This window comes from Rhinolophus ferrumequinum, chromosome 8, assembly GCF_004115265.2.
Source record: "Rhinolophus ferrumequinum isolate MPI-CBG mRhiFer1 chromosome 8, mRhiFer1_v1.p, whole genome shotgun sequence".
Classification (NCBI taxonomy): domain Eukaryota; kingdom Metazoa; phylum Chordata; class Mammalia; order Chiroptera; family Rhinolophidae; genus Rhinolophus; species Rhinolophus ferrumequinum.
In genome coordinates, this window is record NC_046291.1 from 81,030,153 (window position 1) to 81,055,865 (window position 25,713).

General features: G+C 37.1%; 1 protein-coding gene across 1 annotated transcript in view; it reads right to left on the minus strand.

Annotated features, from left to right (window-relative positions):
- THSD7B (thrombospondin type 1 domain containing 7B) overlaps nucleotides 1-25,713 on the minus strand; it is a 797,596-nt gene that overhangs the window by 86,466 nt on the left and 685,417 nt on the right. Inside the window, exons 16-17 of the mRNA XM_033111445.1 lie at nucleotides 17,012-17,145; nucleotides 11,083-11,233 (exon numbers count right to left, since the gene is read on the minus strand). Of these exons, the coding sequence (XP_032967336.1) occupies nucleotides 11,083-11,233; nucleotides 17,012-17,145 (285 nt within the window). The remainder of the gene's footprint in view (nucleotides 1-11,082; nucleotides 11,234-17,011; nucleotides 17,146-25,713) is intronic.

Consider the following 25,713-nt stretch of genomic DNA (forward strand, 5'->3'; position numbering starts at 1 on the left):
GTAAATGACAGGAATATATTTGCTTGAACACTGAAAGTATATATTTAAGGTATATTAATTAAAACAGAAAAAACAAGATTCAAATACCAGTATATGGACCAGAATAGAAGTGTTAAAATGCCAGATAAATACACACACACACACACACACACACACACACACACACACATTAGCATGTGATAAAAAGAAAAAGGACCATCACAGATATACAGGATTAAATGAATTGAAACAAAAAATACGTGTATTTTATCTCAATAGATTTTTAACAAAAAAAAAAAAATCTAACAAAAATTGTCATGTTCATGCAATACATAAATGACTAAAATTTACTCATGAATGAGTAGGTTCCAAAAAAACATAACTGCGGGAGAAATTGTAAAGATTGTCAATAATATATCATTTAAAAATATTCTGGATACAGATGTGTTTAAAATTTCAAATAACTAATTTCAATATTTGAAAAGAATTTGTTCAGATAAAAGAAAAATGTGGAATCTTTCAAGTGAATTTTTCCAAATAAGAGAATATTAAATCAAATATGTAAGATGGGAGGAATGAGAGAGACAGAGGGAAGGAGGTAGGAAAGGAGAAAAGGAGAAAGAAAGGAAAGGAGGGAGGGAGAGAAACATTCTGAATCAATTAAAATATTAATAGACTAAATTTTTAAGTTATAAAAATGTCTAACCACAGCGCTATACACCTGAAACTAACACAGTATTGAAGGTCAACAGTAATTGAAAAAAAAAATAAGATATAAAATTATAGGGCGGCCAGTTTGCTCAGTGTTTAGAGCCCATTTCTCATAACACCAAGGCCGCTGGTTCGATTCCCACATGGGCCAGTGAGCTGTGCCCTCCACAACTAGATTAAAAAGAACAACTTGACATGGAGCTGATGGTCCTGGAAAAACACACTGTTCCCCAATATTCCCCAATAAAAAACATTTTTTAAAGATATAAAAATTATAGAAAGCAAAATAAAAAATGATCATAGACTATGAGGTATGACAACTAAGTTCGCAACCTTATCCAAGAAAAAGTGCTACATACCTCATTGCTAAATATCACTATGGTCACCTTCCAAGTACTTCCCTTGGGAAGCTATGCACTGAAGCCAGCACCTAGTCTACCCTTCAAAGGAATTTTGGAACTCTTTTTCTGGAATGGCCATCAGAGCTGTCATCGTATTACCCTTGATGTCCTGAATGTCGTTAAAATGTCTTCCTTTCAATATTTCCTTTATCTTCGGGTAAAGAAAGAAGTCACTGGGGGCCAGATCAGGTGAGTAGGGAGGTTGTTCCAATACAGTTTTTTGTTAACTGGCTAAAAACTCCCTCACAGACAGTGCCATGTGAGCTGATTCATTGTTGTGATGCAAGAACCATGAATTGTTGGCAAAAAGTTCAGGTCGTCTAACTTTTTCCCACAACCATTTTAGCACTTCCACATAGTAAACTTGGTTAACTGTTTGTCCAGTTGGTATAAATTCATAATGAATGTTCTCTCTGATACCAACAAAGGTTAGCACCATCGGTGCAACAAGTTCACAAACTTAATTGTAAGACCTCGTGAAACAACAGTTTTCAGACACTGGACAGCAGGTAGCATAGAACTATGACCTTGAGGGAAGAAAACCAATGAGGCAAGCCTTAACAATAACCATCGTTTCTGGAAGGAGATACTTTCTGGATGATGGTTCCAGGAATGAAATCCCAAGAGCATAGTGAGGAGTCAGAGATCAGAGGTCTGCAAAGTAGAGGAGGCTGATATATGTAGGATGAAATACTGAAGAGGGTAAGGCTCGGCAAAGAAAGAAATCTAGATATATACATAGAAGTCTCTTTGAGTCCTTGTCTAAATTCTAACTTATGTATACATGTATGGAGTAAAACTCCGTAAGTCCAGTCAAAGGATGACATCTGTGCAGCTGGCAGGTGTAAACATTCCAAAGCTCACCCACGTCTTAAAGACATTTTAATTCCATCCAGCCAAGATAGAGATACTTCTTCAAGCCCTCAAGCCATCTGACAATGACCACAAAAAGGGCTATGCCTTAGGAGGACGGCTAAATTAGCCCTAGAGTAAAACCTACTGTAGAATTTCCCTAATGAAATTTAAACACAAACCTGACTACCTTCCAAAACAAATTCAACACACTTAAATGGAAAATGCAAAAAAAAAAAAAAATCGATGTAACTTTCACAATGTCTAGAAGTGGTCAGTGACTACAATTAGACACAATAGGAGCTTAGGTAGTGCTGGTAATATTTTGTCTCTTGAGTTCTGGTCTAGTTATATGGGTGTTTTCACGTTGTGAAAAGTCATAAAGCTGCATTTCTATTATGCGTGTATTTTTTATATGTATCTTACATCTAATTACTATACATCTGAAGAGGCAACAAATAAGCAAGAGGAAAACCAGTCAATACAAGAAGAAAACCAGTCAATACAAGCAGAAATAGAACATAGGGAACTTAAAAATAGTTATGCTAAATTTTTTTAAGTAAGCTCTGGAATTTAAAGGAAAATGTGCACCTAATGAGTAAAATAGAAGATGCTGAGAAGAATTATATGTTACATTTAGAGATCTAAAACACAATGTCTAGAGAAAAAAAAGTTACCAAAAAGGAATAATAAAACATCTGACTGCAGAAGATGAGTGAACTTTAAGACATAGTGATAGAAATTATATTAAGACAAAGAAAGAAAAAAGACTGAAAGAAAATGAGTAGAGAGTAAGTAACCTCTGGAACATTAACAGGTGGTTTATCATAAGTGTAATTTGAGGCCTTGCAGGAGAATGGAGAATGGACAAAAAAACAAACAAACAAAAACTATATATATATATATATATATATATATATATATATATATATATATATATATATATATATATATTTAAAGAAGTAGGGGCTAAAATTATTCTATTTCTAGCTGTCGTCCTCAGAGAATATAATCTAGATCATATAAGCCTGCTTGACAATATTCTGAGAACAAAATAGGAAAAAATGCTGGAGGTCTCATTGTTTATTATAAAGACAGTCTTTCACTTTAATCCCTTTATTTTCAAAATGATAGCTCTATGCTCAATTGTGCCTAGTGCTCCAGTGCAGAAAATTCTGTTTTTCCCCTTTTTAAAGTAATAATGCTCTAGTCTTAACTAGAGTTGAAGAAGGCAAGCATCTGGGCAAGTGGGCAGAGGCTATATGGGGGTGTAATAACTTTCAATGAGTACTCTAGTTTTCAGCCCCAATTCCACCTCATTTTTCAAATAAATGTACTTTCTGTTCAAATTCTTAGTCCTTTGAAGCTTTACAGAACAAATCAAGTTCCAGTTTACTTACTGTTTTGGGGTTCAATACTTTCAGTTCAGCTAAGGGAGTTACCACATTAGTTTCCCAGTTTCCTCAGTGGTTTACTTTTACACCCTTTGATTATTATCTTTGTATAATCATTTGTACACATTTAAAAACACATTCCTTTACTCTCATTTTAATCCCTTTAATATCATGTTAGTGATATTTCTGGAAAGGATTCTGTAAAATCTTCCATCTTTAACCAAAATCTCTATCAATTCAATCTTAACACAATTTATGGGATACCACAGAAAAGTATTTAATTTTCATGAAAACTAAGCTTCTTTCTTGCTTAAAAAAAAATCACATTTACTATTCTAAGATTGTTTCTAATATTTTAATATCTTAAAATATATAAAGATATTTATACATTTTATATAAATATAAAATTTATATAATACATTTGGTATTAGTTTTACAAGTATATATTTTCTCATTTTTAGTTGCTTACAATAGGAGCATAATTCCAATCTAATTCAATCAAAATAAATCTAATGATATTCAATTATTGCTATAAGTGAAAGTTCTCTGTCCTCTCCAATTCTCTTTGAAACAGCCTTGCAATCATGCTGGTTTAATCATTAACAAGTTAATGAATTTTGATACTTTGTATGAGTCATGTTTTCAATTCTTTGAAAATTAAATTCCTACAAGGTGTAAAAAGATACTGGGGTTACGTTTTGCTGTAGTTGTGATTAGTCATTATCTCTTAGGAAGATATATAGAAGTATTTATGAATAAAACGATACGAAGTGTGGGGTATACTTTAAAGTCATCTATAAGAGAAGGAATAAAATGTGGGGAAGAAGAAATAAATGAAACTGTCATATGTAGATAACTGTTGAAAGTAGGTGATGAGTTTTGAGCTGAGTAATCAATTTATGGAGCTCACTATACCATTTTTTTTTTTTTTTTGGAAAATTTCTATTGTATAATAGAGATAGAGATAAGGATAGATAGAAGAGAAAGAGAGAAACAAAGAGACAGAAAGAGATATTGAGAGCAATGGAACCCTTATTTTATACTTCAAATTGGTGGTAGTAAGAGTCAAACAAAGCACACTGTACAAGAAAGAATGATATCGTATTAAATTTTAAAAACTGGACAGCCCAAAGACTGCTTTTATCTGGTTGTTATTGGTAGCTACACTGCGTATAATGAGGCACCCTGTTTGCAGGGCCTAATATGGTTCTGGAAATTAGAATGGTTCTAAGTGATATTAAGCCTCACTGCTCACAGGGGTAAAATATTCCGCACGCCAGAGTAATGAATTATTGGTTTCTCACAAGAGCCAATATCAATTTAGCAGAAGCAACAAGAATTTTCAGTCCAGAATATAAACCATTTTCATCATTCTCCTCTGGCGTTCATTTGTAAGTCAAAGAAAAGCACTAGGCAGCTTGAGGGTCATCACCATTAAACATGCCCTCTAGAGACAAATACAGGTTGTCATCTGCATGTTCCAGGCTGTGAGAAGAGGTTGATGAAGAGCTTGGAGCTGAGTACTATCGTGTTTCCCAAAAAGAAGACCTAGCCGGACCATCTGCTCTAATGCGTCTTTTGGAGCAAAAATTAATATAAGACTTTTCAGGTATTGTGTTACATTATATTATATTATATTATATTATATTATATTATATTATATTATATATTATATTATATTGTATTATATTATATTATATTAATTATAAGGACCCGGTCTTATATTAATTTTTGCTCCAAAAGATGCTTTGGAGCTGATGATCCGGCTAGGTCTTATTTTCAGGGAACAAGGGTAATAGTAAACACTAGGGTGATTTGCTTCCCAGGAAACATAACTTTCAGGTATAGTGGAAAGGTGCTGAAAATGCTGAGTCATCAGTAATAGACCATCACTGTTGACAGCCTGCACCAAAAATCACCTGCACCAAAAATCACCATGAAAAAGGTGTTTTTCTTAACCTCAAATGTTTAATTCTGGAGTACATATCAGAAAACTGGAGTGCATTTCTTGTTTTCTCTTAAAGAAGTACCGTCACCTGCAGGAATAATGGCAGTGTGTATCTGCTCATGGATAATATACTCACATTGGCTATCCCTAGAGTACACTGCACACATGAAGAGTTAGAGAACAGAGTAGGAAAAAGTATAGAAATAAGATGTATTTTTGAAGCACAATATTAAGTCTATAATAGAATTCAGATTCAATTACACTGAAGTCCTATGTAGTTTCTTTGCAAAGTCTTCCTTTCTGATTCTTCTTCGGAAGTTGTCCTGATGATAATGCAAAGATCTGAGTCACTGTGTGACCAGGAGTTTGCACTTAGACCATGGTGTATTGAATCTCCAATTCCTGCAGTGTGAGGGATGCCTGGCTACAGATCGAGCCAGGCTTTGATGCATTCAGCTCGAAGTGAATCAATTCAAGTTCAAATTGGTTTGCTAAACTTGTCATCTTTCTGGAGAGGGATTCCAAACGCGTGCTTCTGTAATGCATGCATCAGTTTGGAAATTCCTCTCCAAGATCCTCTTTGCTTTTTCCTATCAATATTATTATTTAAGAAATTCCTTTGTCAAGCCTCCAAGGAGAGTCATAAATAGAAAAATCTATATCACTTAATGGCAATTTCTGTAGGGATTGGTAGCATAAATGAAGAGAACCACATATCTGTTCAGATGCATCAGGGACTGAACGGTATCTGAGTTCAGAAATTTATAAACCTCTCTTGAAGAATGTATGTTTCTATGAATGCTTGTCTGCATAGTTTTGAAGAATGAAGGATAAAGATAAAAACTGGACAAAGTTAGGTAGATAAAAGAGGAATACAGAGTAATACATAATTAACTATTAAACACATACATATATGATTTGTACATGTGTGTGTATGCATGTATGCATGTGTGTTTGTACAAATTCACATATATGTTTAAAAAATGGCCACTGTTGCAAAGGTTTTTATACGTACAATTCCATAACCTCTTTCTCATTAAAGCATTCTAGAGAAGTGAGCATATTAGAGCCAAAAATAAATTATATTATATATATATATATATATATATATATATATATAAATAAATTATATATATATATGGTGTTATGGGAACAAAAAAAACACACAAGAAAATGAAAATAAGTGAAGCACACGGCTTTCCATTTTCTTCAGATTCTGCCTTGACTTATGTTTGTTTTTGCTTGATCCATTTATAGTCCTCGGTTCTTCCCAATATAGTTAAAATGGTCTCCATACAATTTTTAGTACCTTTGTCTTGTTTGTTCTTCAGTATGGCTTGCAATTGGCAGTTACTATAAGGTCAGCAACCCATTCATTCAAAGTTACTTTTCTGACACCTTATTCATGGGGATTACTCTTCAATTAGGCATAAGTCATTTGTCAGCAAAGAAAGTGATGTTGTATTTCTGTAAGATCAAGTAGTAATAACATGTTGTGTGGGGGAAGGGCTATTCCTTTGTATGCTTAGAGAATGTACCGCTGCCTGTGTTCCATTTCCCAACCACAGCGTAAACACTGTAAGGGGGAGCTATGATTTACTGCTGCTTTAAATTTTTTTTTTTTTTTAACAAACCTGTATTGTTATATTCTGTACTACTCACTTTACACATATTGTCTTTAATCATTAAATGATCTGGAAAAACAGCAACCCTTGTCCTTACTTTCTGGATAAAGAACCTGTAACTCAGAAGTGTCAGTAACTTGGCCACAGTCACAGAGCCAGCACGTGCTCCGGGGCATCAGACCACAGCTTTGTGACTCCTTTCCTTTCTTTCCTTGGCAAGCTACACGAATAAAGGAGATTATTCAATTTAGAAAAATCTTCCTTCACAAATCCAAAGTAAACCAGAAAAGGGGACATCAGAGTTGACAGGCTATCATATTCTTAAGGAGAAGAAGTGTGGCTTCCATTTCTTTTGTAGTGGTTAGAAATAGATAGATGACCTGGGCTTAAACAGCCACTGTGCCTCTCACCAGCACAAAAAGCAGCAGGTTACTAACCTCTCTGAAACTCAGTTTACTCATCTCTACATTGGGGGAATAATGGGATCGATTTAACAGTGGCATTGTGCAGATTAAGTGCGGTAATAAATATAAATGCTAAGTACATTGGCACATGGAAAGCTTCTGTAAATATAAGGTAAGCTTCCACGTGAGATTGTAATTAGAGTGAGACTGAGAAAGAACATGATCTAGCTGTAATGACCAAGAGCCTTATGACTCAAAGAGTGCACCCCCCAGAATAGCAGGCTCAGCATCACCTGGAAACTTGTTAGAAATGGAAGTTCATGGGGCCCATCCCAGACTCACTGAATTGACATCTCTTGGATGGGGCAAAGGAGGCCTGTGTTACCACACATTGGTGACGCTGTTTATGTGTGCTAGTGTGAGAATCTTTGGCCCTGACGTTGGAAGTATACTTTTAACCATTTTATTCAGTGAGTGCCTACCACTTTACTAGAGAATGCTGTGTGGACTAATAACCACTAGTCAGCTACTGAATCGTATGCTACACCTACACAGTATGTATTTACAAAGAGAGTGAGGACCGTGAGCTCCTCAGGGGCAGGGATACTCTGTCATATATATTTGGCCTCAGAGTGCAGGACACATACGGGGAATTCAAGAAGTAGTCATAATTGAGTAAATGATTTTGCTAAGCTTCTTTTAAATAACTGGCAAATCTACTTATTTTACAATGTTTAAAAACATATTGAGATGACTTCATATTAATACAGCTTTTATAGCTAAATGCAAATATAAATTTCAGAGTAGTTTGTGGATGCATAAGAGGAATATAAATGTTTTTGTCTCAGAAATATTCTGAGTTTTTTTTTTTTTACTTTTTTTTTTTAGCTAATTTTTTGTTTGTTTGGTTGATTGGTTTATGTGTTTGGCTCTAAAGAATTGCCCTGGGAAGGAAAAGAAGAAAGGGAAAAAAAAACATAGCAAATTGGTTCCATTAACATATGTCACACAGTAGACTATAAAAAGAGAATTTGGTAAAATAATGGCCAATATTTAGAATCCGAGATTCAGCATAGGGTATAGAGAACAATTATACAATAATTGTTTCCTTTTTCTCAGAAAATGCGCTTTGAGGTGCTAATTAAATTTCAGGCACAAAAACCCAGCTTGCTAACTTCTCCATTATCACGATCATGATCAATGTCAAGTACTGTGTAAGTATCTGTGATGTTGGGGCATTATGCTAAGATGTTGCAATTTATTAAACTTGTGCAACATATCGAGAGGTAGGGAAGTTATCAGTTGTGAGCCATCATTACCATTTTTTTTTTCATTTTAAAGTCTTTGTACATAGAGTAGCATGGAATCTGAGGAAGAACAAGGCCATTTTGGTCAGAAAAACCTGAGTGACCCTGGATAAATATCTATCATGATAACATAGTGCTGTTATGAAACTCTAGCACAATGTCGGTTACATAATATGTGCTCAGGGAAAGTTGTCGTCATAGCTATTGTTGTTATTACTATTAATGTAACTTAGAAGGTGCGTAAGCAGTTGAAGGACAACCCTCTGAACTTCATGGTGTAGAGCAAGTAACTGTCGCCTTTCAGACACATAAGATGAGGTTAAAATATTTTCTCTATCTCCAGTTTATAAACATTCCAAAAACAGTGACTATTTTTAGAAAAGCAAACCTGAAAGAAAATTGTTTCTTAGGACCCCAAAGAAGCAAGCACAGGATGCCAGTCCATCACAGCATTATTAAAATGTTCCTGCAACAAACATATTAGTTCAGTAGCCAGACACTCTGACTTACGAGGCAACATTGTCATTGCAAAGTGATTACAGCTTAATGGAGTCTTTGGTTAGCAACTTAGGAAAAAAAAAAAAGAGTCGGACAAATCATGACCTCTACATTTAATTAAACTTCTTCAGGTTGATAATTCTTTTGCAAGTTGATTAATAAAGAGTGTATGCCGTTTCAACTACTGCAAGGGATGGAGGGCTGCGCCCCCTGCAACTAGCAACAGCAACTGGACCTGGAGCTGAGCTGCGCCCTCCAAAACTAAGACTGAAAGGACAGCAACTTGAAGCTGAACGACACACTCCACAACTAAGATTGAAGGACAACAAATTGACTTGGAAAAAAAAAAAAAAGTCCTGGAAGTATGTACTGTTCCCCAATAAAGTCCTATTTCCCATCCCCAATAAAATCTTTAAAAAAAAAAAAAAAAGTGTATGCTACCACACTTTCTAAAGTGTGAATATATGTATACAGCCATGGAATACTCACACAGATTGTAACTTACTAAGAATAACTCACTTTATTCTAAAAATAAATGTTGCATCTTAAAGGAAATGAAGTATAGCTTCTAAATCTACCTTAATTCTTCCAAGATAAGGGAGCCAAGGATGTAAGAGCAAAGGCTCTGGCTTCATTAGATAACAGTAACGTTCATTCTTATCTCCATCACTTATTCAGTGTGGAGCGTTGTGTAAGCTACTTAGACTTTTTGAGAACCAGTTCCTTCATCTGTACAATGGGACTGATAACAGTACGTGCTTAGTAGGATTAGTGCAAGCGCTAAAGGGAATAATTCCTACATATGCCTTGACAACAGTAAGTGCTGAGAAAATGTTAATTATCATTATATTCAAATTATATACAAAATAAATAACTTAGTCGTAGTCAGTAATAGGACAAACATTCCATCCCTACAAATTACCTTTTATTTATGTTACCTCTTCATCATAATATGGTGGTGTCCTACCCCCAGCAACTCAACAAATAAAAAATAATAGTGACAAGGAAAATTTCTTTCAGGAATACAATTATAGAAATACAAAATATAAGATTGCAATAATTAAAAGGAATCAATGATCAAAATGCAAATATTGGCTATATATTGATTTCAAATATATTTTCCACTTCTGTACAAAGATTTAACCCAATCTTTCCACAAACTGTCAATATCTCCACTGAATTCAAAGTATCCTAATTCTTCCCCTCCTAATGTTTGGACCCAGAGAATATGCTCCTTATCCTCATTTTCTTTTTTAGCTCTTTTTCAGCTCTTTTTCTTCTTTAGCTCTTTAGGCAGAAATAGGTCGCAAACATCATAATTTAACTTCTGAGAATATTAAGTTGAATTACACTACTTGAAGAATATTTATTTTAGCATATCCCCATTATGTTTCCATTTTTTTTAAAAAAGAAAAAGAAAGGAAATTACTTTAGACTTCAGAAAGTTGTGTGTGTGTGCGCGCATGTGTGTGTGTGAGCTTTGGAAGAAGAGCATGGCAGAAGAACACATCATCTTTGGGAACATAGTGAAAGACAAAAACAGATCATCACTAACAAAAGCCAAATTACACAGTGGAGTTGAGCTACTAAAACATAATTGATTCTGCCAGGATAAAAATGGAACAGAATCGAGAGATTACAATGAGAATCATTTGGATACTACAGAGGCCCCTTAATAACAGGTGTGCATTCGAATCCTACTATCGTCATTACAGGCTCATTTTCCTTGCTAGTGTTCCCATGATAAAGGCCTAAAAAAGAAGCACTGGCATTTTAAACTGCTCAGTCTCGCTAGCTGGATTTTTTCCCTTTCTTTTCTTTTCGTTTCTTTCTTTCTCAGGTGAAACGATTCTCCCATGTTATTAGAAGAATGCTTTGGAGAGCAGCACCGTGACTGCACAGAGAACTACAGGGAAGGCATCACCAGAGGATTATAGGGCATTGACAACAGAAGTGAAATTACCTGTGGGCATCTGTTCCAGGGTCCCCACTCGGACATGACACATTCGTTGGGGCACAGAAGAAAGCAGGACTGGGTTTCCGGGGGCTTTTCTTCATGGTTGCAGAGGCTGTTATCCACGGCTCCACCTTCACTATCAACAGTGTTCACACATCTGCAAGGCAGGATCACAAGAGTTTCATTACAGAAAACAGCACAGAGTAAATTTAAAATAGTTATGATGTATCACAGTAATTTACTCCTCAAACATAAATTAAGACCAGCAGAGAAACCAGGAAAAACATTTCTTCTTCAGTCAGTCAGCCTTTATTGAGTGATAACTCAGTGTAGAACCTTTTACTGAGCAAAACAGGAGAAAACAATGGGAACTAGAGACAACCATTGCCCTTGAACAACTCTCAATCTAAAGAGAATTACAATATATTTACTCAGGTCCGGCACAAAGTGAATTTTCTTTTTATTGTAACAAATCTTGAAGACTCTCCTTCTCTCAATGAATCCATCACTTTGTAATAGCTGGAGCTTTCATAGTTCCTGTGACTCTCTCAGACCTTTCCTAGACTTTTGTCACATATCATCTAAACCTCCCTCATCTTCATCCAACACATGTAAGGTCGTGGCAAAGTAAACGGAAAAATAATTGGACATGTTTTTCTTTGAGGTATTTTCTTCAAACCATTCAGGAATTTTGGTATCATAAACCAGAGGGCAATGAGCAAGCATTTTTGTGCGTGGCAAAGTAAACTGAAAAATAATTGGACATGGTTTTCTTTGAGGTATTTTATGCAAACCATTCAGGAATGTTGGTATCATAAACCAGAGGGCAATGAGCAAGCATTTTCATGTAGCAATTGAGCACTCAGTATAGATGCAAACATTGTAGTTGCTTGGCATACTCAGTGTCAGGCTTAGAGATAAGTGCTGGTGAAGGTAAGATAAATAATCATGCTACTGATTCAATCAAATTAAAATCAAAGTATTATACCACTATCCACCCACCAGAATGGCTTAAATAAAAAACATGGGAAATATCAAGGGTTGGCAAGAATGTGGAACAAGTGTAACTTTTACTCTGCTGGATAGAGCGCAGACTGAGGAAAACTATTAATAGTTGCTAGCATCTACTAAAACTTAAGAAAGACATAACCCAACAATTACACTTCTACTTGTGTACACAGAAGAAATGTGTACACATGTGCACCAAGAAAAACTGACTGAAAATATTCGTAACACTACCATTCATAATCAACCAAACTAGAAACAGTTTATCTAGAATATCTACTCAGCAACAGCAAAATAGATAAATATATTGTGGCAAATTTATTAAATTAAATGCAATAAAGGGGTGAGAATGCATGAACTATTGTTACATGAAAGAGAATGGGTGAAACTCCCAAAAATAATTTTGAACAAAACAAGCTACTCTCACACACAACAGCATATACTGTATGATTCCATTCTTATAAAGTTAAGAAAGAGGCAATATTCATCTGTGGTGTCTGAAGTCAGAACAATGGTTGCCCCTGGGGGAATGGTTACTGACTGTAAGGTATTAGGTCATGCTGGTAATATTTTGTTTCTTGACCTCTGGGCAGGTTGCCTCTGGCCTCTGGCACAGGTGTATTCACATTGTGCAAATTCATCAAGCTGCACCCCTGTGATGTCGGCATTTCTTTGCCTTTATATTATATCCCAATCAAATTCTGATTTTTAAATTATTTTCTCAAAAATGTTTCATAAAGACTTGCTATGTGCAAGTCCATTTTGCTAGGTGTCAGGATACAATGTTATTATTTGTTAATAATGATTCATTTACTAAATATTCTAGGGGGCTCACTATGCACCAGGCCCTTACCTGGGTGCTGGGGTACAGAACTGTAAAGACAGACGAGATCTCTATTGTTACAAATCTTTTCTTCTAGTGATGATGATCAAAGTGAAGGTGAAATTGACAATGATCATGAGGTGGTGATATTTGCTGACCTGGTTGTTTCAGACAAAATGTCACAACCAAGGAGCAAGGAGAGCTTTTGATGTTCCCCAAATCATGCTGTGCTAGAAATAATTATCCTATACATTAGGAGTTTCATTTGCATACATATCAAGATTTTTTTTTTTAAATTCAGGAAAACTGTAGTCTATCACCTGGCACAAAATAAAATAAGCTTTATTAGGTGATAAATAATGGAAATCTATTGTGGAAAGGAGATTATTGGGGAATGGTAGACAGAGAGAAGACTTAATAAGTATGTAATGTCTTCTAATACAGGGAGGCATGGGATAGTGCTACCTACGGACTTGCTCCCGTGGTGATTGTCAATAATGGAAAGAGGGCCCATGCGATGGCTTATATGTGTTTCCCTGGACAAACACAAAAGCTGAAGATTGTTTCCCTTCTTAACTCTATACTGTCAGCTGATGTCCTTTAATTATTTCACTGAGAAAAAGAGGTAAGACTTTTAGTCAATGGTGTCCTGTTGAATATATGCATCAGTTTTTGTTCGCTCTCAATATGCCACAGAAACAATATAGAGGAATGTGTTACACACACACACACACACACACACACACACACACCAGGGGAAGGAGGGGGCAGTCAGGGAAGGCATTGCCCCGCAAGGACAAAGAACATGGGAGAGGATAAAGACAACAAAAGGGAAATGGAAGGGCTAGTGATGACAGCCTTAACACACCAAGAAAGCCGAATACTAAGCCTTCATCAAGGGAAAACAAAAAAAGCAACTCCATTTACACCACAGAACACATAAAATACTTGGGGATTTGTGGCACTGAGGAGCTTTATAAATGTGGATGAAAGTGAGGCTGAAAAACTAGAGAATTTATTGAAAGTATGTTGAAGTATCTAGGCCCTCAGATCCTATCCACCTCCCATCCACACAGCTTGGTGATGGCGCCTCCCTACCTCTGCAGGTAATTGAAGGTTTATTAGCTGGAGAGTGCCACAAAAAGGGTCTTTGGATTAGAGAAGACAAGGATTTAAGTAAGAGTTAATATACAGAAATAATTACCCCAATCTCTGTGTCTTAAGCAATGTAAATGTATCATCGTATAATTTTCTAGTATGGAAATCCAACATGGACCGCGGTAGACTCACTCAGTGCTTTGGCAGAGCTGCATTTATTTCTGGAGGTTCTAGAGGAAAATCTGCTTTGTTACCTTTTCCAGGCTAATAAAACGAATAATCTCCTTTTACCTTGTTTTAGAAGACTACGTGATTTGAGTACTGGAATCAGACATAGAGGACATCTTGTTATAACAATATAAGAAAGGTCCTTTGAACATTTCTTCCCTCCTGGAATTCTCTGTCTACAGATCTTCACATTAATTCATGTCTCTCCTCAAATATTTTGCTGATCAAATGCCCCCTAAATAGTATCCTCCATCACTTCAACTAATTTTATTTTTTTTCCTTGGCATTTCATAGCAAAGACATTCCATCATATATTAACTAATTAATTGATTAATTAATTATTTTTTTTCCCTGCTGCTATACTGTAAGTTCTTTGATGACAGGAAACTTTTGTTCACATTTTTATTCCCAGGTCCTAGAACAGTGCCTTTTCATAGAAGACACATATTCATAAGTATTTTTTGAATTAATAAATAATTGCAATCATGGAAGAACCATGAAGATGTCCTCTAGTTTATAAGTTTTAAGAAAGAGAACAGATTAGCTGTTTCATTCATTCTAACAGTATGCTGTTGAAATCAATAACGTTTAGGAATGCAAGCTGCCTGGAAAATCTGCTTCATATATTTAAATGTGATCAAATACATAAATCATATAAGACAGTGAGCATGTATGAGTTTGCCAGGGCTACCAAAACAGAATGCCACCTGCTGGGTGGCTTAAACAACTGAAATATGTTTTCTCATAATTCTAGAGGTTAGAAGTCTAATATCCAGGTGTTGGCAGGATCGGTTTCTTCTGAGGCTTCTCTCTTTGCCTTGTGGATGGTCCTGTTGTCACTTCATGTGGCCTTTTTCTCTGGGTCTGTCTGTGTACTAATCTCTTCTTATAAGGACACCAGTCAGACTGGATTAGGGTTCTTCCCAATGACCTCATTTAACTTTAAGTACCTCTTTAAAGGTCCTAGCTCCAAATACAGCCACATTTGGAGGGATTGGGGGTGAGGAGTTCAACACATTGATTTTGGGGGGCCATAATTCAGCCCATAGCAGGGTAATATTTGATAGCTGTGCTGTTTTTAAGATATCAGGCTCTGCAGGCTTGAGCTGAGAGGTATGGTTTAAAGCCCTGCTTGTTCAAGTATGTTTTTCTCAACCTGCCACAATGCCGTCAGTAGCAATTTATTCTCTTAAAGCTTTCCTTTCACTCCTGAGATTTTGCTTTAATACTGGTAAGAGGCCTGGCTGGGATGAGAGTGAGAGATGTCAAAGCTCACTTACATATTACTTGATAAGCTAGGTTGGTCAATCATTTATCAAAGCCATAAGAAAATAAGACAGAGGAGACACAGCTTTTGAAGAGAAAGAGGTAGAATCACAAAGTTTGTGACAGCCTGAGCACACAAGTCCTCCGGGAATTGCATGAACAAAGAGAATGACAATTTGTCTACTGGCCATTTGCTTGGACTACGGTTTCCAGGCCGGAATTCCCACCCATTCTCAGAAATTTGTTTTGCTTTCTCATTCCTGAATCCAGAGATACAAACTGTTTTCTGTTCTCCACGATGACTTGTTTCCACAAAGTGATGCCAATACTACCAACCACCTGGTTTCAAGGAGCCAATTTTCCTGATTTCCCGACCAACTTTTATTGGGATTCCAGAACGGGAAAGCAAAAACATTTCCTGAGAATGGGTGGGAATTCCTACCTGGAAACCCTAGCTTGGATTAGTGACAAGAAGCACGTCTACACTTTTGTCAGCATCTATTTCTTCCAACATGCCGACCAGGGTTTGCATCACTGAGTCTCAGAAATGGTAGGTATATGCTGAATTACTAAATTCATTACGTTCACTGATATTGAAGAACAGTCAACACATGTAAGTAGACTGTGCCTTGGCAACTGACTTGAACCTAAGTTAACTCAGTAGGAAGTTATCTGATTTGGGCAGTGTCTGTTCATGTGAAATGGAGCTTCCTAAATGTGGCAAAATGATATGCTATGCTCATGCAATTGAACTTGTTGACCCAACTGTTTTCTTCTTGATTTTACATACTAATCATTTTTTATCGTTAATATATTAGTCTTTGCTTGTTCAGTCTCTAATGTTCATTAGCATTATCCTTAATTGATAAAGAAATTACTCTTCCTCCTTCACAAATCCTTTCTCAATAGACCATTTTGGCAAACTCAGGCCAAAGTGTTTCCTTAAACACATCAACAAGTACTTCTTTGGTCATTACTGCTGTATTTAAAACAGAAACCTTAAATACACTCGCTTAGTAAATAACTCAGAATTCATTAAATTCTTTCAGAGATCTACTCTTTTTATATTAAAATGTATCGCTATTATCCATAGGTGCTCTCAGACTTTAAATCCCAAGGCTGATAGTGGGAGTATAAATTATCTTCTGCAATGTAGTGATATCCAAATTTAAGATAATGTCCATAAACTCTACTAACCAAAGAACAAAAAGGAAACATGGCAACACAGTCAAAACCTCCTAATTTGTTAACACTGATGGCCACAGATCAGTGGAGGGATGCCAGCCTGCTCCATGCAGTTGGCTTTCCCACCAAAGTGCAGGAAATGGTAAGGACTGTGGCTTCATTGCAGAGGAAATCCCACTATACACGTGGCAGTTCCGGACACATATGCTTCCATGGATGCTTAAAGATGAGCAAAAGCCACATTAATTACACTGTGCAATTAAAAGTACAAGCAACGTGGGGGTCTAAGTTCTGCTGCTCCATTTCCCAAATGTCTCCATTTGCACACACCTGATTTTTCTGGATTGTGTTCCTCCTCCGCAGCGCAGGGACCTCAGCTCGTTGTGAATTTTGCACGGAGACCAGTGTTCTACAATCCAGGAGTACTGATCACACTCACTGTAACACGGGACTGCCTCGTGCACCTGTCAAGAACAGGAAAGGAAAAAACAAATCGAGTGAAACTATCCAGGTTATAGAAAAATAGCTTATTTTTGTGTAATGTCTGCTGAACATAATCCAAGAACTATATTCTGGCCCAAACAGCCAAATTACATCCCCCAAAAGAAGATATATTTGGCTTCTCTGAAATTACTTACTTGCCTAAAGAAACATACAAGGGAAGTCAACTGAAATATGACAGTATGCCTTTGCAGAAGAGAACAAAGGACAGCCATTTCCTATCACCAAGAATAGGAATTTCATTGTCATTTCATTTCCTCAAAGAGCTCACATAGCATCTACTGGATAGTCCAGCTCCCAATTATATGGTATATTGTATTCTCTGATGTACTTTAAGATGTCAATGGAAACAAATATATGAAAGGAAAATTTACTCTTGAGCATAAGGGGGTTTTAGAATACATATGAAAAGTGGTATTATTTGCACCGGAAATTCCTTTTTATGCCCCCAAAATGATCAGTGCTAACAGGTAATCATTCAGCCTCCTGGGCATTGTGGCTTCATATAAATTTAGCTACTTGTAGGATGTTTTCAGAGCATAGCTAAAACACACAGACGCACACATGCAGGTGCACACACAACAAACACTACCTGTTAGACGTTGTGCATACTTACTCACTGTGAATATTTACTATTTCATGGTAAATACAATGAATACCATAAATGATTCTTAGGTTACTTCCTATGCATTTGTTTGTGATTACTTTTTTTTCCTGAAATCTTATCCCAATGGTTAGTCAATTGAGTTTGTCTGCCTCTTTAAGGCTAATTTTAAAATACATTACTCCTGGATGTAGAGAACAGTGCCCTCCCTCAGTAAGAAAAACAAACAAAAAAACTGTTCCATTGTCTGATACATTACTCTAGACCACAAAGATGGCTCTAGTATAGCCAGCTGATAAAGAGTGGTTCAACGTATTAACAAAATCATTAATTAATGCTTTTCCTTTTAAATAGGAATTTAAGCCGGAGTCCTTTCCTCCCCTTGCCTTTCTAATTCCATAAAATGGTAAATGATGACTAGGCAGTGCTATCCAAACAGAATCATTACTTGCAAGTTTGTACTAAATGCAAGGAAAAGCACTATGAAATGGGATCATGAGAAAACAAGATTGGAGCACTGTCAGCATGTTAGCTGGAAATCAAGTGAGAAAATGTTATTTGTGAGACTATATCTTAGGAATCACAAATGATGTCAGAAACTATTTTTAACTGTGGGGTTCTATTTGGCTCTCATGTAGGGAGCACAAGGATAAGGAAAATCACAAAGTGAAAAATAGATGAGGGCAAAATGAAAGGAGATGGGAAAATAAAAGTGGAAATGGGTGTGAGGAAAGTAAGGAATTTAATAATAAAAGAATCACATTTCACGCTGAGAATGCTGACGAGAATGGTATGAAAGGGTCAGGAGCAGTGCCTCCATTAGAATAAGGAGGTAATAACTCGTAAGGAAGAAAAGTGCTCAAGAAAAAAAAAAACAAAAAAAACCCCAAAACAAAACACTCATAGGATACTAGAGGTAAAAGAAAAATCTAGAAAAAAATGAAGACATGACCCCAACCAGACACCAGGAAACTGAACTGATAACAGCTGAAGATTTAGCTGACCCGACTGCACCGTGGAAATGAAACTTTCACTGAATTTATAGGTTTGTTCTATAAACTCTTCAACATGTATCAGAGAACTTAAAGAAAGCTTTTTGGCTTTCACATGAGATATAAGAATGTATGTCAAAGTACTTCACACAAATGGGGTGGATGATAAAAAAACAATTGAAAATATAATTTTCCCCATACCTCATCATGCATGAATCTGTAAGCAAATGGATGGGATATCCTCTCTGAGATAGACCTATTTTTCTAAAGCTATCAATACTAAGCAGAACTTATATTTCTACACTCCGTCCCGTATAAAGCCCCAAGGTCAGATGGGAAAATGAAAAAGCGTTTAGTTGAATGTACCTCATATACACATTTGAACTGGTCATATATTGGTTTAGAGTTTTTATTCTTTATGCTTTAATGATCTGTACCTGTAGCAGAGTAGCTAACCTGAATGACAAGCTATTGGAAGACAGGGAGCGGGAAGGAAGATATAGGAAGATGTTGACCCACTTTCTTGACTAATGGTATAAAAATATCACCTCTTAAAAAAGATTCTCCAGTCATATGGATTTATTTGATTCCCCCCCACCCCGTATGTGTCTGCCATTTTAATATTGCTCATACTGTCACTTCTAGCGAATAAATAAATCCCTACCCTTCCTTCAAAGCACAAATCCCCCCACTTCCACAAGGCTTTTCCCACTTCCAGTTGGCATGTCTTTGGTACTCAGTGACAGTCTCGGTTTTAAACAGACTTGTAGCTACATTATAATGTCAGAGTGTATCCATACAGGGCTGGGATGAGGGTGGTGATTAGGGCCACAGCGTCAGTTGCTCGGGGAGCAAACATATTTGATAAAGTTATTACCTTGCGTGCCGTACCTGTCTCCTATTCTCTCATACTAATTTAACACTTTTTCTCATCTTAGTCTAAATGACCACAAGTCTACTTTGCATATGAAATACTACAGAAAGAATATGCTCAGAGAAACACATCTCCACACCTAAATATGCTTATGGTCAGCACATTTAACCAGAAGTCAGATCTGGACTACCAGTGTTTATTTATGTGACTACTTGAAGAAAACCAAACAAACAAACAAAAACAAAATACACACATGCACACACACACACACACAAACACACAAAACCTTTTGAGTCTTAGGCAGACAGGGATTAAGTTTCCATGGTGTCTGTGTGTCACCAGACATGGGGTGGGAAGGGCGTTTTCATGCTCAATTAATATTTGTTGAATTGAAACTATTTTTTAAGGGCCCAGGTAGCTAAATAGTTCTTACTTAATTCTCTAGAGAAAAGAGGCCCACTAAATGAAACCTACAAGGGGTGTTTTACAAAGCTCAAAGGACAGTAAGAATGAACAACAATGAAAAACTTTTCTTTCCATTATGGGGCTTTAGTGCAGAATAACAATCACGGTGTCATCAAAACGCACTGCTTGATGATTTGGGTATGGGAAAGAAAGGTTGTCCCTTAACAATTGTGAGAAGTATCTCTTTAGAGTCTTTGTCTGCCAGGCAGGCAAGGAATCTTACCTAGAAGATCAAAAACACCCACAAGAGGCAAAAAGTCAGCAGGTGTTCAAGAATAAAAATCAACTATTCAGATGCCCAATTTCTTCTCCTGTCAGTTCTTTATGTTCTGCCTGTTTCATATTGATATTTAGCTGGTGCTTATTACAGTTTTATAATGGAAATTTGTTAAAACATGGACTTTATCAGGGAATCATATGGAAACGCTCTGAAGAAGAGAAATGAGCCATGGGGAAGTTAAATGAAAACCATTTTTTAATGGCACAAATTAGGAAGAAAATAGCAGGGTTTAATAGGGCCATAGATGCTAAAAAATGCTACTGAAAAATCTAAATCTACTGAGAGAGGTAACGTTTCATTCTTCTAGTAATGAGTCCTATTTATTACTTCTTCATTGGGGAACTGTGTTTTTATAATGTCACTAGTTCCAGAGCCATAGCATAAACTGATTCATTGAGTCAATCTTTTAATATTTATTAAATAAGCCATTGTAATTGATAATTCAATTAAGTACTGTTTTCAGATACCACTCTCCAATTACAGATTGCCTGCCCTGGCATAAACTTGGAAGCAGGGTCTCATTGGGGCTCAGCGGAGGTCACTATTGCATATCAGAGTCTTAAGTTTCAAGGGCTCAAATACAAAGCAGACAATCAATAACAACCACAATAAAAAACAAACACAAGAAAGGAAGACCCAGGGCCTCCAATTTTCTGTAGCAATAACCCTTTGCTCCAAGCAAGACCCAGGTGGAAAACTTCAGGACTGAGACCTCCATGCCTGGCACAGTAGCTGCTTAGTAGAACCCGAAAATCAGTTCAAAGGCCCATCTGGGACCAGAGCCAGGGGCTGTCCCATTGGACTGTGAGAGGAACTGGTCTCCAGGAGTGGTGAGATCAAGAAAGTATCAGGGCTTCCCTTCTCCTCCAATGACTATGAGGTCTTAACCTAAGATGCACATACTTGCCTCTCATCAGGTCTAGGTTCCTCATCCCTTAACTTAAAGAACTTCCTTCCTAGCCATTCTCTACTTAGCCATACTTCCTTTCTTTCCTCTACCAGGCCTTACACTTTCCCTTCAGAAGGATCTTCTAGGTTACACCCTCCCTCAGCTTACCAAATTTGCCCCTTTTCTTATTCAATTAGCAACTAAGTTATACTCTTCTCTGTTAGGACTTGTCTGACGGACTGGAAAGGATCACATTTACACAATTACACATTGACTTTTCACTTCCATTTTTATTCATTGTGCATTTAAATCGGTATGTGCACAATGTAATGTATGCAGTGCTAAAGTTCAGTCCCAAGGCCGCTGCACCCACATGCCTTCCAATGTGCCTCTCGACAATCCCTGGTCACCGATGACCCCGCAATGATGCTGTAGACGTTTATAACTTACATAAGACAGTCTATGTCTTAGGTCTCAGTGATCACAATCAGTTACATTAGATGAGGCTGGTATGATCCCTACAGATAAAAATAACAAACATTTGAAGAAGCTACATTAGTCATTAATGGCTGGTGCTCAAAACGAGTGTAAGGACCTCACTCTGGTGATGCTCCTAGTGCACAGGCTGCCAGTTTAGCTTGTTCAGGTCCATGGCTGTGCTCCGAGAGATGGTATCTTTTTAGTGAGGAAGATAATGCTAATATTTGTAAATTCCTGAAGAAAAGGAAAACCGAAAATGGAATTTTCAAAGTTGTTTATGTAGCAGTAGTTGATGTTTGTTACTGTATGTAGAAAAAATATTGCATAAGCTCATTCCTAGTCTTTGGGTAAAGAGTGCCCCTTCACATTTTCAAACATCCAAAAAGTGTCTCAGAAAATTAACTTCCATGTTTAAAGCAACAGCAGGCCTATGTGTTTTGGACGGTTGCGATTCTATGTGTTGAAGATGGTGGGTTAAGAAATATCCACAAGTGTTTTTAAACTAGTATTTGTGGGAAAAAACATCATGCCTGTCATTACGTGCTATGAGTTGCTCAAGAGTGCAGCATTTGGGGTAATGGTAGTGGGGAGATCTTGGAGTCCCGTGATCCAAACTCAGGGTGTGCGTAACTGTCAGTTTTAGTCCAGATACTCGGGTGTGAGGCCCTGTGGCTGCCCTCCTCATCCTGGACATTTTCACACACTAGCTTCTTCAGCTACACAGCAAATAAAAAGACGTCCTTAGAATGCTCATGCCTGATTTGTGAGATTCACCATTGCTTTTAAAGACACATTGTATGTTTTCCTTTTAATTTTGACATTAAAAATCTAAAAATACAAACCTAATAATACTGAATGAGCTTTATTTGTAAAATTTACTGACAAATGATTATTGAACTTTAAAGCCAATGGGAAGTTTATTACAACAGTAAAGGTGTTAGTTACATTCTCCAGCTCCTAAGAACGGCGGGTTTTAAGCTAGATGTGCAGACCGTGAGAACTGTGGCGTTATTGCAGGGGGCCCATGAATGTATTCCCTTTCCAAACCATGTCTGTAGTCCCAGGGAAAAATATAATCTCAGACATTTTTATTTGAAAGCACTGCTAAATGTGAAACCACTCATTCTCATTAGAAAGTTTCTGAATGTAGGCGTAGAACATAAAGTCCTCATATCAGAAACTCAGGGAACAAATGCTTTTATATATAAAGAAGAGAAGAAATGAACTAACAAGGAGGCTGTGCCCTAAAATCACATTACTGTTTATATTTTGATAAAAGATATGTTGCACAGAATAGCCTTTTTTCTAAAAGGGAACATTGACGAATATTTTTTACGAAGAAGTTCTAAACTCCATTTTTTTAATGGTCTACAGCAGTAAACCCCTTCCCTCTGGCCTAAATATCACTGATGATTTTTTAAGCACAGAGTCTTCAAAATCAACATCCATGCACAGCTAAACCATCTCTGTCGACCACATAGTCCTGTTCTCCTCCCCAGGGTGGGAGAGGGAGGTGTGGGGGTGGGCACTGAGACTGAACAAGTACATCTCCAAATCACGGATATACTCCCTCCTCCTCCCCATGTTTCCTGCCCCTTTCAAGGATGTCACACATAGCCCATCCACTACAGAAGGTATTTAATAGACAGGAGCCACAAAACCCTCATCTAAAAGGGCATGGTTTAAGCTCCATTACCTGTGCTGATGTACTTTAGATTATTTATAAGGGCAAATAAGAAAAAATGCCGTAGTCTTTTTAATGCATGATATTATATTACTCCCTATAGCAGATTTACATCTCTTACTGCGCGTTATTTAAATGTCTATGAAATTTAACAATGGTCTTAAAGTGCACTGCATGGTAAGGGACACTCAGCAGCAAATATTGCTGTGCAGATCCCACGAAACACATCTTCTCCCAGGAAAGCCCTAACATCCGTGCAGCGCCTGCGCGCACATGCGCACTGATCGGACTGCCTCTGTGCCTGCCACGCATCACAGAACTGAGGGAGCAGACTGACATAGGCGACCTGGGGCACGGTGAACCGTAAGGCCCACACTCTGCACCACTGCTCCGTGTAAAACGCATAACAAAATAGAATGAGAGAAGGACAACTGCCTCCAGAATCTGGACTGCCTTCTTCAGTACCCTGGGAGAAGCCGCCCACGGCCATGCTGTGTAATGGCAAGAAATCAGATGGAATTTTGTGGGTTGCTCACAGCATGCCAGGGACTTACTGTCATGGTGGCCCTTTGGATTTTCACAGAGCAGACTGCAGTTGTGAGTCAAGCTGAAGTGCAAAAAAAGCAACACCCTGCCTACTATGACTGATACTTCCAGAAAACCCTGAAAGAATTGAGGCCCTAGCTCTTTAGAAAAGAGGTTGTGAATAATGCCTTGGAAGGCATTATGCTAAGTGAAATAAGTCAATCACAAAAAGACAAGAACTGCATACGTCTACTTAACATGAGGTATCTCACATAGTCAAAGTTATTGATTGGAGTAAAGAATAGAATGGTGGCTGTCAGGGGCTGGGGGCAGGAGGAAATGAGGAGATGCTAATAAATTACTATAAAATTTCAGTTATGCAAGATGAATACATTCTGGAGGTCTGCTAGACAACATTGTGCCTACGGGTAAGAATACTGTATTTTACACTTAAAAAAACTGTTAAGAGAATGTATCTCATGTTAAGTAAAATAAAATAAAATAAAATAAAAAATTTAAAAGAGGGATGTGTCAGAGGGAGCTAGATTGCACCATGGAAACCTGATCAGAGTAGAAAAAAAAAAAAATCTGCCTTAACCATCTAAGAGATACTGTGTAGGAGTCTACTGCAAAGATTAGATAATAGATGACAGATAGATAGATAGATAGATAGATAGATAGATAGATAGATAGACAGAGACATACAGGAAGGGTGCATGAGTCTGGGTATTAGAATATAACCACCAGAAATCAGGTGAAAAGGAAAGCTTTCTTTCTCTGTGAAAACTTTTCAGTAAAAAGAGAGAGCTTGAAATGAAGACTCTCTGTTACCTTCTGGCAGGTAACAAATGTTTTACAAGTTATAGGCATAAAGCAGTATGCTAAAGCAGAGCTTAACAGATCTCAGTTCTCAGAAAACAGATACGCACCTGAAGGGCAAATAAGTCAGGAAAGTCTGTGGTACTGTTTGGGGTTTATCAAGAAAGGGAGGAGAAGAGGTTTAGGCCAGAGGCTTGCAACTCATTATGTAAGTGTCAAACAGAAGTGAAAGCTTTGGGCAAAACCTTTAATTTCCTTGTGGGCTTTTGCTGGCAGAGGTCTTAGACAACTCTTACTTATTCTCAGTAGTTCAGAGCTGCATGCCACCCCTATGTCCTATGATACATGCAAATGTCTCTTTATTCAATAATGCGAGAAGCCTATGGGTTTCCAAAAAACATAGCCTTCAAGCTTGCCTAGAAAATCAATACAATTTGGATGATAAAAATGTATTAGTATAAAGAAGCAATATAACTTAAGTTGCACACTCCTTAGGCAGGGAAATCTTATGTTTGTGTGGCTGGACTATCAAATACAAATAGACAGGGATGAGTAGCCCTCGTTAGGATTAATCCAACAGGAAGTACTTTGGATGAGAGATTCGTCAATCAATCAAGCAAACAAACCAAAATCTAAATCTAATTCTCATAAACTGTACACAAGGGCCCCAGTGCATACAGGATGAGACCTGGAGACTACAGCTACCTGGGGTAAGTAAATGGGAAATTCGATGAGGTAGAACCTTATTTGTAGACAAAAGGGAGCCACTAAGACTTATGGGATTTATATCAAGAGAGATGTTCTAAATAAAGTTTGGGGAAAAGAAGTCATCTTGAATGTAAAGGAGATGGGAGTGTGTGAGTATGGAGAAAGGCAGAAACGGCTGCAGCCTCAGTATGAGGTTATGGTTATGGAATAA